The 16556-nt window shown below is 42.8% G+C and overlaps 1 protein-coding gene across 1 annotated transcript in view; it reads right to left on the bottom strand.

Annotated features, from left to right (window-relative positions):
- Positions 1–1759: 1759 nt before the first annotated feature.
- Positions 1760–16556, bottom strand: part of LOC139537155 (fibroblast growth factor 11-like) — a 63568-nt gene continuing 48771 nt past the window's right edge. Inside the window, exons 4-5 of the mRNA XM_071338119.1 lie at positions 9677–9875; positions 1760–9531 (exon numbers count right to left, since the gene is read on the bottom strand). Of these exons, the coding sequence (XP_071194220.1) occupies positions 9335–9531; positions 9677–9875 (396 nt within the window). The 3' untranslated portion in view covers positions 1760–9334. The remainder of the gene's footprint in view (positions 9532–9676; positions 9876–16556) is intronic.

The following is a 16556-nucleotide window of genomic DNA, read 5'->3' as shown; positions in this document are numbered from 1 at the left end:
ATGTAATGAGGAAATTCAGCAGCATGCAAGGTGCATCTCCTGACACCAACGTCCCCCTCCCCTCCCCCTCCCCTCCCCCCTAACACTGCCTCTCCTGGGAGGAATTATGAATCATTTATGAATGAATCATTACTTTTAACAGATCGTTTTTCTCTACTGTGAAAACAGCCAGCGGTAGGAAAAACCACTATGTATTTATGTCTCAGTGTGTATTTATGTAGATAGATTTCTTAGATCGGCAAAAGTACGACTTAAAGCTTGCATAGCATATTTGTCATGGCTTTGCTCTGAAGCGCACATGTTGTCTGCAGATGACTATTTCTGGTAATGGGTTACCTCAAATACAGTACGACCAATGACCATTGCCTCATATGTGTGATGTAATGCCTGAATCCATATTCACTGTATTAATCTACCGTAGCACAGCTTGATTAAATCTGTTGAAACATAGCTACTGCATTGAGTACATATTTTCCCCATTGTAGTTGAGGTCATGCCTGTGCTCTACCCAGCAGTCACCTGGTTAGCTGTAACCAGAGGAAAGCTGACCTTGACGAAGGTCAAAAGGTCAGTGGCCATTTTCAGTATTTTTGAAAATACTTGACAGCCGTGACTTGTAATAATCCATCTGAATATCCTGCCTAGATCGTCAACCTGGGCTGCCAGACGCCTGGAAACATCATTAATGTTTCTCCCACTGCTTCTAATCCGTCATCCGGTTAGCATGATTATCACTGAGAGACTGGCCCGTCTCACCAACCCTGGAGTGGCCGAAGAGAAATAAATGCTGCTATTCATCTCTCTGATGTGTTTCTTAATAATCTGCAGGTTTTTGAAATGCAGGCTGATTATAAAGTCGATCAGATGGAGATGAGCGAGTGTTTTAATCTCAGCCCTGGGGATCCTCTCGCACTTTCACCATTTATTTTTACCACAGTGCTAATTTACTCATCTCTCACGCTCTAAACACTGCATGATTGTGTGTGTCACAAAACATTCTCACTCTAAATCGTTAATTTAAATAGTCAATCACATCCAAAACATACATGGTTTACCACACCATGACACATTTAGCGTTTCTGTACTTAGTGGGTTATATGTGGGTAATTAGTTTAAATGGCAATTAAGTGAATGTCTTGCCATCATGCTGCTGACTAGAGGCCTTGGGAGGGTTTTAGACTTTGGGCTGCTGTGTGTGAGAAGGCTGTGGTGACCCTTGGCCATGTATTAATGAGAGGCTGTGTGTGTGTGTGTGTGTTAGAGAGACAGTGAGAGACTCAGTAGGGTGATGATGGGTCACGTGGTTTCCCTGGGCCACCGTGCTCAGCTTGGAGGAGCCAGGTACTCCTGTCACTTGTCTCTTTCCACTCACCTGTGAGCACCTGCAGCTGTCAATACCATCTGGAACACACACACACACACACACACACACACACACACACACACACACACACACACACACACACACACACACACACACACACACACACACACACACACACACACACACACACACACACACACACACACACACACACACACACACACACACACACACACGATTTGATTAGGTATGAGAGTATGTGTTTTCTTCACCTTCAGGCCTTGAAGTTCCACTGGTCAGTAGTCACACATAACTAGAACCTGTAATCACTTAGCCATAAGTCAATTTGCACAACACATAATCAAAAACACGTCATCAGATGACCTCTTTTGACCAGAGCATGAGTCATGACAAGAATCACCAAGGGACAATACGTACAATCATACAAATATATCTGTTTGTTTTATTGAATAATATTCCATAATAAGACATCTCCCCTTGAGCCAGGTGTGATGTACTATAGAAATGTACACAGGTCTGTGTCAAACTCAGAGAGAGGGTGAGGGGAGGGTCCGGTGTGTCTCTAGTTGCTGTGGAGGAGGAGTCATCCCTTATCATGAAAGTTGGTAAATGGTGGTGCATGCATGCGTTGCAAAGATTCTCAATTCAACCTGGATTTGTTGTCCTTATTGCAGACTGCTGGACTGTTTTGTAGCCTGTTAGTCCTCCTTGCTAACTGTTAATCCTCGCTGATGACTGTTTGCCGTCCTTGCGAGCTGGTTGTCCCCATTGCAGGTTGTTAGTCCTAACTGCATTGTTTATACTCTCTGGTCTCAGTTTTTGTTGTGGCTGGAGAGTGAGATCCAGCTCTGCTCACTTTGGCTCAGTTGCCATGTAGAGTCCCACCTGGTAGGTAATACCACAGCTCTTCTTCCATAGGCTCCATCAGTGCTAAGCCCTGTGTTATTACTTATGGCTCGTATTGGAAGACGTCTGTTACTTTCGGAAGATGAGAGGAAAGGACTGAGATAAACCAAGAGCCGAGAGGAAAAAGGAGGGGGCGTAGTTTGTTTTTGGAAGACTTGTGTGACCATAACGCTGAGCCCAGTGGGTGCTGGGGAAGTCTGGTCATTGCTGGGAAAGGTCATAACTGACTGACAGACAGGTGTTGGCTTTAGGAGGACAGATCTGGCCCTTTGCATGTTTCCACATGCTCTTTTGAACTTTGACAACATTTACAGTTTAGGGTTAAATCTCTGGCATACGGTAAATCATTCACACTGTGAGCTTCCACCCAGAGGATTTAGTTTGGGTGGAAGCTCACACTGCATCATTTAGCATTCTGTGGGAACGATGAACCAGTGTCCTTACCACTTCCCCCCAACACAACCCTGCTGTTCACCTACAAAACCACACTGAAGGGAGGATTGGTATTAGGAGAGAAAAACCTCCCTCCCAAGAGTCTGCATCAGAAAGACATGACAAAGCCAAATAAAACACAACAAGAAAAATGTTCACCACCTATTCTTGGAGATATTTGAAAAATATCAGTACAACACCTCACACACATATATCCCATATATTATTTATATATGGACATAGCTATATAGTAATATTTCTATGAAACAATGAGCCAGGAAAGCACCAACAAATGCTAGGTTTGTTGTCCATCCAAACAATTTCCCTGGCCTTTAGTTGTGTACTGTAGACTGACAGCCCCTATACCTTAAACATCGCTGTTAAATCATACTTAAACAGTCAAAAAGGCTACGCCAGACTTTGGCAGTACTGTCAAATCCCTTCATAAGAACTCTATAAATATTTATTATTATAATGACATTTTAACCACTATTTTCTCTTGTTATTATGAGAGTGGTGTTCCCTGTTTGACCCCAGTTGGATCAGAACCTAAGACCAAAGTCCTTCAAACAGAGTGCACTCTAATGGAGTTCCACAGCATTGTCCCCAGAGTCTCAGAAAAGGACGGTAAACGACAGAAACCCAAGTAGCTGAGTACACGGTCAGATCACACTGGCCAGTTGTATGGGGCTGTTGATCTCTAAAGTGTACTGTAAGATGGGAGAAATATCTGCCCCCACATTTGTTGTGCATCAGGCCACTTTGTCCAGTTTACACATTGGAATGGAACAAAACTGCTCTTGAGTTCATTGTCCACAAACATGGGTTGCTCCTCCCACTGCACCTAAGGGACATTATTGCTCTCAACGCTATACTATTGCTTTCCACTTTGGCTTTTATTGAGTCTATCGATCGTCACTTCACTCTCATTCCTTGTCTTTCTTTCTTTCCCCCTCTCTCTTTCTCTCCCTTTTCTCCCTCACACACTCATGCACACATACAGGTAGGCCATTGCACTCGCTCAGTCACTCTTTCACTCACCCACACAGACACACACGTGCAAACGAACGCACGTACAAGCACACAGTGTGTAGAGGGAAGGTTAATGGGCAGTAGACATATAGGACACCTTTTGGTGAGATTGCGCATTAAGTGGAGTGTGACTTCGAAGCGGACATGAGCGGGCGTGTGTGAACCACAACTGTCCTTGTATTCTCAACGTCACTACCCCTCCCCTTCCCCTTGTGGGACCTGCTCTGCCTTAAATTCTGCTCTAATCAAGAAAAGAGCTCTCTTTGCCTTACTTTATGATAGCTAATTCATTATTTCTGCCTCAACCAGCTAAATATCCCTCTGGCATGCTCTCAATATCAGAACCAAAGAGCAGTGGTGTAAAGTACTAAAGTAAAAATACTCAAGTAGTTTTTTGGGGTAGCTATACTTTACTATTTATATTTTTGACAACTTTTACTTTTACTTCAAATCATTCCTTAAAATACTGTATTTTTTACTCCATTCATTTTCCTTGACACTCAAAAGTACTCGTTACATTTTGAATGCTTAGCAGGACAGGAAAATTGTCAAATTGTCACTCACTTATCAACCGAACATCCCTGGTCATCCCTACTGTCTCTGATCTGACGGACTCGCTAAACAGAGAACATCCCTGGTAATCCCTACTGCCGCTGATCTAGTGGACTAACTAAACAGAGAACATCCATGGTCATCCTCTGCCAAAACATGCTTCATTTGTAAATAATGTCTGAATGTTGGAGTGTGCCCCTGGCTATCCGTAAATAAAAATAAACAAGAAAATGGTGGTGTCTGGTTTGCTCAATATAAGGAATTTTATATGATTCATACTTTTACTTTTGATACTTAAATACATTTTAGGAATTACATTTACTTTTGATACTTAAGTATATTTTAAACCAAATACTTTTAGACTTTTACTTAAGTAGTATTTTACTGGGTGACTTTGACTTTTACGTGAGTCATTTTCTATTAAGGTATCTTTACTTTTACTCAATTATGACAGTTGGGTACTTTTTCCACCACTGCCAAACAGTCCTGCTTCGCATTTAATATCATTTCACTGCCTCAAATTCAATATCAGAACTAGTGAACTTTCACTGCCTCACATTCAGTATCAGAATGAGTGAACTTTGCCTCACATTCTACCTCAAAACTAGTGAACTTTCTCTGCCTCACATTCTATCTCAGAACTATTGAACTTCCTTTGACTCTCATTGACTTCCTCTTTCTCATAGTAAACTTTTTCTGCCTCACATTTTATCTCAGAACAATTGAACTTTCTTTGTCTTACATTCTTTCTCAGAACTAGTGAACTTCCTTTGACTCGAAGTGGCTTCCTCTTTCTCTGCTTCACATTCTATCACAAAACGTGTGAACTTTTTCTGCCTCACATTCTATTTCAAAACTATTGAATTTCCTTTGACTCTCATTGACTTCCTCTTTCTCATAGTAAACTTTTTCTGCCTCACATTTTATCTCAGAACAATTGAACTTTCTTTGTCTTACTTTCTTTCTCAGAACTAGTGCACTTTCTCTGTCCCACATTCTATCTCAGAACGTTCTCTGCCTCACATTATTTCTTAACTTTCGCTGTCTTACATTCTTTCTCAGAACTAGTGAACTTCCTTTGACTCGAAGTGACTTCCTCTTTTTCTGCCTCACATTCTATCACAAAACGTGAACTTTTTCTGCCTCACATTCTATTTCAAAACCATTAAACTTTCTTTGACTCTCATTGACTTCCTCTTTCTCATAGTAAACTTTCTCTGCCTCACATTCTTTCTCAGAACTTGCTGACTTTCTCTGCCTCACATTCTTTCTCAGAACTTGCTGACTTTCTCTGCCTCACATTCTTTCTCAGAACTTGCTGACTTTCTCTGCCTCACATTCTTTCTCAGAACCTGCTGACTTTCTCTGCCTCACATTCTTTCTCAGAACCTGCTGACTTTCTCTGCCTCACATTCTTTCTCAGAACCTGCTGACTTTCTCTGCCTCACATTCTATCTCAGAACTAGCTAACTTTTACTGCCTCACATTCAATATCAGAACTAGTGAACTTTCTCTGCCTCACATTCAATATCAGAACTAGTGAACTTTTTATGCCTCACATTCAATAACAGAACTAGTGAACTTTGCCTCACATTCTGTTTCAGACGTAGAGAACCAGTTTGTCTCACATTCTACCTCAAAACTAGTGAACTTTCTCTGCCTCACATTCTATCTCAGAACTATTGAACTTCCTTTGACTCTAAGTGACTTCCTCTTTCTCTGCCTCACATTCTATTTCAAAACTATTGAACTTTCTTTGACTCTCATTGACTTCCTCTTTCTCTGCCTCACATTCTATTTCAAAACTATTGAACTTTCGTTGACTCTCATTGACTTCCTCTTTCTCATAGTTTCTTTGCCTCACATTCTCAGAACTTGCTGACTTTCTCTGCCTCACATTCTTTCTCAGAACTTGATAACTTTCTCTGCCTCACATTCTATCTCAGAACTAGTGAAGTTTCCTCCTCATACATTAGAACTCAGCAAGGAACCCTCATTCCCTAAAATGAAGTCTAACCCAAAAACGTTCTCAGATAGTCTACATCCCCAAAAAGCAGGCTTGACATTTCAGAACATGACTGTATCTCAACGACTGCCTACACACTCTGACCCTCTTAGAACATTCTAGACCATCTCAGACATACTCTTATCCTCAATAACATGCTCACATTCTGTACATTTTGGGAACAAGTAACATTCTTATAATGTCACTTTAAATAATGTTTACATATCTTGCATTACTCATCTCATATGTATATACTGCATTCTGTACTGTTTTACTGTATCTTAGTCTATGCCGCTCTGATATCGCTCATCCATATATTTATATATTCTTAATTCCATTCCTTGACTTTAGATTTGTGTGTATTGGGTATATGTTGTGAAATTGTTAGATATTACTTATTAGATATTGCTGCACTGTCGGAACTAGAAGCACAAGCATTTCGCTACACCTGCAATAACATCTGCTAAACACGTGTACTGTATGTGACCAATAAAATTAGATTTGATTTTCATTTGTTATGTATTTTCCCTCTCTGTGTTTTCCCTCATCTTCTGTAATGTTGTGTAACATATTTACAGGCAGTTTACTGCTATTGCCTGTTTCTTACAGACGAGCTCTCTAAGGGACAATGGTATAAGCTCACTTGTGTTGCCATCCCTTCTCAGTGACCCACTAGACAGGACAGGAGCTGGTCACACAGAACACCCCTGCTATCTCACTCTGACAGCACAGCCGCCATGGCAGGAACAAGCTATGCAGCAATGCCTTTGGGCATTTTACTGTATATATCCCCATGCTTAGAAAATCAGCATTCTGTACACCAGGATGTCCCTGTGTATGTTGTACTGTTATGTCCATGATTTGTTTCAGATGTTATTGCCCATTGCTTTCTTCAGCACTCTCAGGCCAATAACAATGCAGTGGCAGTGCTGTGTTTGAAAGGTGGCCATTTGTCACCTAAACATCATCTCCACAGAGAAGGACATCACTAAGACACCCCTCACAGTGCCCCATGTCCAGTATGAAGGACATTGTAAAAGTTCCCTCCCACTCAACACACAGATACACACACAGAAACAGACACTTGCACGAACATGGATATGCACACTATGCACTCCCAAAATAAACTCACATATTCCCACAAACATCCATACACTGGGAGAAGAACACAATCACAAACAGCCACGCACACAAAGAAATCCATATTTGCGAGTAGATTCCTCTGTGGTGATTTGATAACTCCGGTGAGGGGATAAGCAGTGAGATGTCTTTAGAATAGCAAGTAGGTGCTCCAGCTGTGTCTTATAAAAACTAATCCAGAAAGTCTCATATATCTATTGTGCTCCAGCTAAGAGCCTCCTCAGACTTTGATGTCAGCTTTAAACTCTGCTTCATGTCGACAACTGTTGCCAAGCAAAGGATACACTCAGCGGTCACTAGCACTACCTTTCAGGTGACAGATAATTTAATCAGATTTAACAGGTCCAATCCTTACCATTTATCTGAAATAGTTTAGTGAACTATGAGCAGGCTAGCAATTGGGAGTATTCTAAGCATGCACATTCATAACCACTGTCACTATCTCCCTCACTTGAATAAAATGCCGTACTTTCTTTTTTAACACAGCCCAGCTCTGACAGAGACTCAAACCTGTACAAATATTGCAGAGACATGTTACATTTTTTTTTGTACATACATTTAAGCGAATAACCTAAGCAATTATGGCTGTATTCCATAAAATCCCCAGGAAATAACCTTCAAAGAGTTGCATCAGAATAACATTGGGCCCAGAGGGCTTTTAGCTCCATCACTCTCTCACATGCTCAGAATCAGCCTGCTGAGCCCAATCTGAAATCATCTCTGTCAGGCTACTGTTATGTGGGTCCACACATGGCAGTCATGTCCCAGTCAGGGTTCTAAGAGTAATTTGGACATGGTGCTTTCATGGCTCCAGAAGGGCAAATGGCTATCAACTTCAGATAATTGAATACCCTGACATTTCTGTCTCGTTATTTTGCCTGTGAGATTATTGCAAGGCTATGCGGCAGTTGAATCATCAATATCACCATAATCACTGTAACCATTGTAATTATCCTTATCCTTATCATCATCATCCTCATTATCATCCTTTACATCATCCTCATGATTTAATATGATAAACTTCTTCAGTTCCCTCCATTTATTTCCTCATTGTGATTGATCAAAGGAGAAATGGACTTTGAAAGAGTGAGCTAGAAAAGGCTGGTCACTGAAAAAGTTATCCTGTAGCCTGTAGATATCTCTGATCCCAAAAGAGCTGGCTTGACTTTTCTCTTTCAGCAGAATATTTGGCATTTTTGAAATTGATTGGCTGACTGCAGTTCAACAGACAGGCCTACTATCAAATATAAATAGATCTAGATCCCCCTGATGTTGTCCAATAAAACATCATTTTGATGGCCCAAGTCCAGCTGTGGGGTGTGTGATTTGCAGGTGGGCAGATGGTGGAGGCCAGGCATAGCGACACTGTCACCATGGTGATTTCCATTACTTAGAAGAGTGGACCCACGCATAGCGATTATGATGACAAAGTGATTAGTGTTACACACTTTTTCTCCAACATCCACACACACAATCGCACGCACATACATACATCAAAATACACTGATTAGAAATGACTGTGTGTGGGCGAGGGTAGGTTATTTCTGAAAATTGAGACAGGTGATGGAGGGCAGTAGATCAATTAAAGAGGTATGACACAGGCTGTGCTTTTGGTAGTGAGTGTACTAGAGGAGGGGTAGATGTGATTGACAGGGAGGAAGGGTGGTGATGCTGACTCGGGCCCTGGTCCAGCTCTCTCTCTCTGGTGATAGGTGAGAGGAAACCCTCCCAGAACCAGACCTGGTGAGCTGCTGATGAGCTGTTGACCCCTGACACTTCAGCATGGTGCAGCCCAGTGTACTTCTGGTAAAGGGGGCCCATGAGGGTCATTCCTCCAGCAAGCCCAACACATGATGGGTGATTGAGTCCCCATTGAGTTCTCAGTGTCACTGCTCCCCCTCCCCTCCCCTAGGTCCCCTGTGCTACGAGGCGTCAGCCTTGGGAGCTTTTTTCTCTTTCCTGCAGTTCTTGATGGAGAATGTTATTTCATGACGTTCTTCTGACGTCTTCACTGTCTTCCGAGCAGGGCTGTCTTTATCTCTTTCCTTCTCTTTTTCCTTCTCTTTTTCTTTCTGTTCATTGACTAGTTCGTGTAGCGATGGCTCCTTGTACATGGCAACTGTGGAGCAGAAGAGAGAAACAGTTGAGTGTCCAGTGCACATCTATGACATCTATGATAACTTAATATGTTTCTGATATATCCGTGTCTTATTTGTTCCTCTCAAACATTCATCATAGCTTGGACAGGAGGGCACGTGACCAACCTTCAATGACTTTAGGCAGGAAGTGTGCGGCTCCCTTGGTCTTCTTCACCCGGTTGCCCTTCATAACCTGTCCGTCGCGGTTGATACCGATATACCAGGAGCGACCCGACTGGCTCTGTCTGTAGAGCATGGAGGAGTAGGTCACGTAGTAGTTCTCAAACACACTCTCCTTGAACTTACACTCTGGAGTGAAGTGTTCCTAAAGGGGAACAAACACAACAAACATCATGAGAGGATCGACTGTACCCATTAACCCAGAAACACAAACAGACATTCCAATGCATGCAGAGTATGTGCTCACAAAGACCGTAGGCGCACACACATGCTCAGTGAAAAACATATTCATTAAGAGAGTTGTGTCTAAGGGGAATGGAAGGGAATGCTAGGATTCTATGTGTATTCATGTTTCTTTGAAAAAGCGAGAACATCCTGGTCTTTGGGGAGAAGAGTGTGGAATTATTACACTCATAGAGAGGGATTACGTTATAGCATCAGTGGTATAAACTTAACAAAGCCCTCTAAAGGTACAGTGGAAGGGAGAAACCGCTGGGAGACTCTCCCATAAACAAAAGATTGACACATACCTACAAATACATGCACATAGTATGCAAATGAATAAATACACACACAACAATACATTCACAGTTATTTTGAAAACACATGAAAGTACGGAGGCAGAACAAATGGTTCAATGGAAGTCCCTTTCAACCTTCAAATTCAAAATTCAATACAGAGCACTAACACACTGTAATACTGGCTGAAAGTGAACACACATAGCAGAACCCATCCCCTTCAAAGTTAAAGCTTATCCAACATTTATGGTGCACCTCCACCTAAGACTTACCCCACACCTGTGTGTCACCGGTGTCTTATGGTAATATGGGCTCTAGTGTTATTGTGTTTCCTTGGGGCGACCCGAAACTTGGGGCGAGCAGAATCAACAACCTCTACGTCATTCAAGACTGTTGCTTTGTGAGAAGGTGTCCCCAAGTTAGAGCAGTTCCACCGAAGCCATGGCCCAGTAAAACATGGCTGCCGGCCCACGTAGATGGAAACAGAAAAGTCTGAGCCTTTTGGGTAAAACACTGGGGTAAATCTCAGATGGAAACTCGACAGTTATTGGCTGTTAGAACATCTCCCCAGTCCCTACACCAGTGTTTAACCCCTCTATGTCCAGCACTAACATAAGGACCACTAAACCCTGCAGAATGTTGCCTGGTGATTGTAACCACTAGCGACAGGTATACATCTCTCTTAGTCACCGTCAGCCTCCTTCCCTTGTCAGAGAGCAAACCTAATCTGCACGATTTATATAGTGCGAGCAGAAGGGCAGAAACAGCTGACTGAAGACTTTCTCTGGGGCTCAGGGAGACTGGGGGAGATGGTGGAGGACTGGGGGAGGACGAGTCGGCAATAAGAAGGGGCATTAAGGAGTCAGTAGTGGACTCGTCAGGGATGAAGGAGCTCCATGGTCACACGCTCCCAGATCATCACCTCTCACTTTCAAGGTGCTGGGCGTGTCTGGGAAAGTCAATCACGCGGTACCATATCTCCACCTCGCCCCGCTCCGCCACGCCCTCATATCCTTCCTCAGTTCCCCTCGAACCCGTTTTCTCTATTGTACCTCCGGACCACCTGAGCCACCCTCATCTGTAGGTACTTTCCACCCCCAGCCCCCCCAGATCACAGAGTTATTTATACGTCTTCTGTCAGGTTTGGTATCTTAAGGAGCTTGATAAATGATCTGCTTCATTCATTATTAATCAGGGTGGAGAGGGAGAGAAAGGGTATTTGGTATTTTATTAGGATCCCCATTAGCTGTTGCGAAAGCCATAGCTACTCTTCCTGGGGTCCACACAACATGAAACATGACATAATACAGAACATTAATAGACAAGAACAGCTCAAGGACAGAACTACGTACATTTAAAAACGGCACACGTAGCCATAATATCAATACATACACACAAACTATCTAGGTCAAATAGGGGAGAGGCGTTGTGCCGTGAGGTGTTGCTTTATCTGTTTATTGAAACCAGGTCTGCTGTTCATTTCAGCAATATGAGATGGATGGGAGTTCCATGCAATAATAGCTTTATATAGTACTGTACGCTTTCTTAAATCTGTTCTAGATTTGGGGGACTATGAAAAGACCTCTGGTGGCATGTTTGGTGGGGCTAGTGTGTGTGTCAGAGCTGTGCGTAAGTTGACTTTGCAAACAATTTAGAATTTTCAAGATAAGACAAAACTAGAGCCTGCAGGACTTGCTTTACGGAGTGTGGTTTCAAAAAAGCAGAACATCTCTTTATTACGGACAAACCTCTCCCCATCTTTACAACCATTTAATCTTATGTTTTCACCATGACAGTTTACAATCTAAAGTAACACCAAGTAATTTAGTTTCCTCAACTTGTTCAACAGCCACACCATTCATGACCAGATTCAGCTGAGGTCTAGAGCTTAGTTTTAGTTTTAGTTTTAGAGATGTTTAGGTCCAATTTACTGGCCACCCATTCCAAAACTGACTGCAACTCTTTGTTAACGGTTTCAGTGACTTCATAGCAGTGGTTGCTGACAAGTATATAGTTGAATCATCAGCATACATGGACACACAGGCTTTGTTTAATGCCAGTGGCATGTCATTGGGAGAGAGAGGGTCTGAGTCTGAGGCCTGCTCCCCTGGTTCTCCCCTGGTTCTCCCTCAGGACCTGCAGTTGGAAGGAGGGCACCAAGGACAATTAGTCTCCAATCACCATAACCTAGGACCCTACCACTGACCTCTGTGTCACCATAACCCACAATCAACCTCTGAATCATCACCAGTCAGGATAACCCATTACTAAGACCTAGATAACCTTCAATTCTGAAATTGACCCTCATGATAACACAATTTCCTCTCTGAAATTATACCCTCACGAAAACCCACCAGTCGACTTCTGAAATGACCCTGACGATAATCCATGTATTGTACTTGTAAACACTACCATGACGATAATCTTTGATAAATCCTGTGGAATGAGCCTAATTCTAACCCACATCTTCATTATGACGTCGATCTAACAGCATATGTTAGCAGGACGTCTCCTGAGGTTTCCTGGAAAGACGTCAGCACAGAGGAAGGACCCTCATCATAACCTACCGCTAAACCCCTGAACTAATCATCCTTATAACCTCCAACTCAGCTACCATGACTGCTTTGACGAATCTCATACAATCTAGTTTCTGTAATTACCATGCCTTTAATCCATGAGTCAGCCTCAAGGACCCAGGTAATCTACTATCTATCTCTGTAGAATGGAAGACCCCCCCCCCCCCCCCCACAATGTGACCTTTGAACTTCCACTGAGTACCTATAGAACCACCAGTGGAGTAAATAATTGCTGAGTGTGTGTTGAACGTGACAGGGAGGGTCACCATTTTTAAGTGTAGAAGGGGGTGGGGGGGGGGAATATTAAATTAAATAAAAATCTCATCCTTCACTTGTGACTTACTGACTGACTCGGGCAGCCTCCTTTCCCTGCATCTCCAGCCAGAATGAATTTTAATGAAAGCTGGCGAAATAGGTAATATCCAGCGTCCGTGCAGAGAATCCTGAGGATGGGAAGAACCTCTTTATCATGCAGAGCAGTGTCCCGACCTTCTCCTCACCCCTCTTCTTTCTCCTCCTCCTCTTCCTCCTCCTCCTCCCTCAGTGCCTGATTACACCTATTCTACCTGCTCCAGGAGGCTGAACTCCTAACGCCACCATACATCACGCTACGTTGCTCTCCTGAAACACTAGTTAGGCCAAGGACTCAGGCCAGAGGCTAGCACACAAGGTGTTTACATTGTAACTGGTGCCTCTTCCTCACCCATTAGTCATTCATACATTTAGGGCTATTCATGCAGATTCATAGGGAGAATCTCAATGGCATACTACTCTCCTAGCCTCCTTCTCAAAACCATTGGTTGAGAAAGCCAGAGGTCCCACCTCTCTGACATTCTCCTCCCATGGGTTTTGAGAAGGAGGTGGGAAGAGAGGGGAGAAAATGTGAGGAGTATGCAATTGAGAGTCTCCCATAGTGGGGGAGTTCTATGCCACTTTCTCCCTTTCAAACAACCTCCTTTCGCATAACAAAATGTCATCTTTAGCACGTCCTGCCACCTCTACTTTGTCTGTTCTTCTCTGATAAGTAAATCACCTCTTGCACCAGTGCAAATGCTTAGTAAATATGACGGGAGAGTAAAATACAATATGTGTTGGGCTCATAGTAAGACTGAGGTCCTGTTTCCTTGGTGCAGTGCTCTGTATTGCCAGCAGGGGTGGTAGTGACACATTAGGCAGCCCTGCCTGGGTCTGTTGACCATCCCCGCAGTCCCGGGTATTCTAGGAGATGCTGTGAAATCTGCCTAGCTACAGTAATCCCGCCATATTTTCATGGTGCTGCATTAACGCTGTAGCAACAACCCCCCTCAAAACTTTCACTGAATCTCCTATTGGGTCTTTCCTCTGTGTGTGTGTGTGTGTGTGTGTGATGGGTGTGTGTGTGTGTGTGTGTGTGTATGTGTGTGTGTATGTGTGTGTGTGTGTGTGTGTGTGTGTGTGTGTATGTGTGTGTATGTGTGTGTGTGTGTGTGTGTGTGTGTGTGTGTGTGTGTGTGTGTGTGTGTGTGTGTGTGTGTGTGTGTGTGTGTGTGTGTGTGTGTGTGTGTGTGTGTGTGTGTGTGTGTGTGTGTGTGTGTGTGTGTGTGTGTGTGTGTGTGTGTGTGTGTGTGTGTCGGAGTGTATGTGTGTTTTGGAGTGTGCAGAGGTGGGGGACACTAGCACATGTTGTTGATGTTTTTAGAACCAGGTGACATGGCCTATTACATAAGTTAACCCCTGTGTAGTCTTAACATTCTGTATACTCCCCTTGTCCTAAGGGTCAAAAATGACCTGCCTTCACTAAACCCTTCAAATAAAGCCGCTTAATTGAATAATTTTAAACCCCATGCAAAAATCTATTTTGCATGAAGAAACAACCTGTCATTCATCACAAACTTTGTGAATATCTGGGTTTTCCCGCTTCACAATGCAGAAAGACTGCATTTAATCAGTGGACACCACTCCCTTTTATTAAAACACACCTGTCATAATTGTTTTCTATACTAAAGTAGAGGTTTATTATTATTATTATTATTATTGCTGAAGGTATTGCATAGGTGTCAACATAGTTTTTTAGCAAGAGATAGCACATATAGCCTAAGAAAGTAGCAGAAAGATTTGAATGCATTTTATTGAACAATAACAGTCTTGAACTTTTTTGGCAACATAGTGATATATTCTTATATACTGTACAATGAGGAATTCAACTGCAAAATACTAGCCTTCTCCCATTTTTTAACCATTGCCCCCACCCACAAGGTGTATAAACAACAACAATAAACACGAATAAAATAAGATAATAGATAGAAAACAAAAATGTGAAGAACATAAATCAATCATCTCTAATTAGCACATGTAGGACAGTATGCAAGTGTGTCTGCATGGACTTTGCAGATGTATTTTTCACATGTGCAGCACATAGTATTTGTTTTACAGTCCTTCTTTGGGGGCCAGAATTGGAATATCCTCCTCTTGCCTGCCCCAGCTGCAGCCTCAGGTGGATCAGGACAATATTCAGTCCCCTGAACAGCTTTCACAAGCGCTGCAGAGGCTGCTGTGCGGGGGAGGCACTCCCTTCTTTGAATGCGTGGGGTTACAAGTGCCTTTCCCAGCTGCTCCAGGAACACCCTCCTCTTGTTTCGATTATCAGGCATCCAGGTAGGGTTGATCTTGTTCCATATCACGAAAGCATTGTATGAGGACGCATCAATGATGTTATGGAAGATGACCAGGGGCCAGCGGGCAGTCATCCTCCTGCAGCTGTAAGTTCCAATCACCTTGTCCAGGTTGTCCACGCATCCTTTGTTGTGGTTGTAGTCCAGGATGATGGCTGGCTTCCTGTCCTCATGATCACTGATCTCAGCCGTTTTGTGCAGTGTGCTCAGGAGGACCACATTCTTGTTCCTCTTTGGGAGGTAAGAAAATAGAGTGGTGGTGGGGGTGAAGGCAAACTTTGATGAGAAGAGAGACCTTGTTGTGAGGAGTGCAGGGGGGAGCTCAGGCTTGTTCTTTCTAACTGTGTCAACCATTGTGATCTTCCTCTTCAGGAGCTGCTGGCTGAGTTCAAACAGTAGCACACATAATCTCAATTTCTCATTGTGTGTGTGTGTGTGTGTGTCTTTGTTGTTTTTGTGGTGTGTAAATGATTTTATAACTGCCGGGTCAAAAATGACCCTAAGACAATCTTTGTACCCTGGTGGTGTACAGCTTTCATGGAAATATGAACAAAGGCGATGTTTCACTTTTTTTAACGTTGGGTCACTCTAGGAAAAGTCATCAAATTTCAAGTTGAAAAAATATCATTTAGGGGTTTTTCTCTGCTGTTATACATAGTGTTGGGTCATTTTTTGAACCTTAAGGACAACACAAGGGTTAAGAAGGCATACAGTGCTGTGAAAAAGTATTGGTCGCCTTTCAAAGTTTCTCTACTTTTGCATATTTTTGAAACTTTTTGTTATCAGATCTTCAACCAAAACAGATCTTCAACCAAAGTGAACAAATAACACAACAATTACATACTTATTTCATTTATTTCATTAAAAAAAGTTAGGAACCTCATACACATTAGGAACCTCATACCAATGGTCAAACATGGTGGTGGTAGTGTGATGGTTTGGGGATGCTTTGCTGCCTCAGGACCTGGACAACTTGCCTTAATAGAAGGAACCATGAATTCTGCTCTGTATCAGAGAATTCTACAGGAGAATGTCAGGCCAGCCGTCTGTGAGCTGAGGCTGAAGCTGAAGCACAGCCGGG

The sequence above is a fragment of the Salvelinus alpinus genome, chromosome 13, assembly GCF_045679555.1.
Source record: "Salvelinus alpinus chromosome 13, SLU_Salpinus.1, whole genome shotgun sequence".
NCBI lineage: Eukaryota > Metazoa > Chordata > Actinopteri > Salmoniformes > Salmonidae > Salvelinus > Salvelinus alpinus.
The sequence above is the reverse complement of the archived record's forward strand: the minus strand, read 5'-3'. Positions and strand labels throughout refer to the sequence as shown.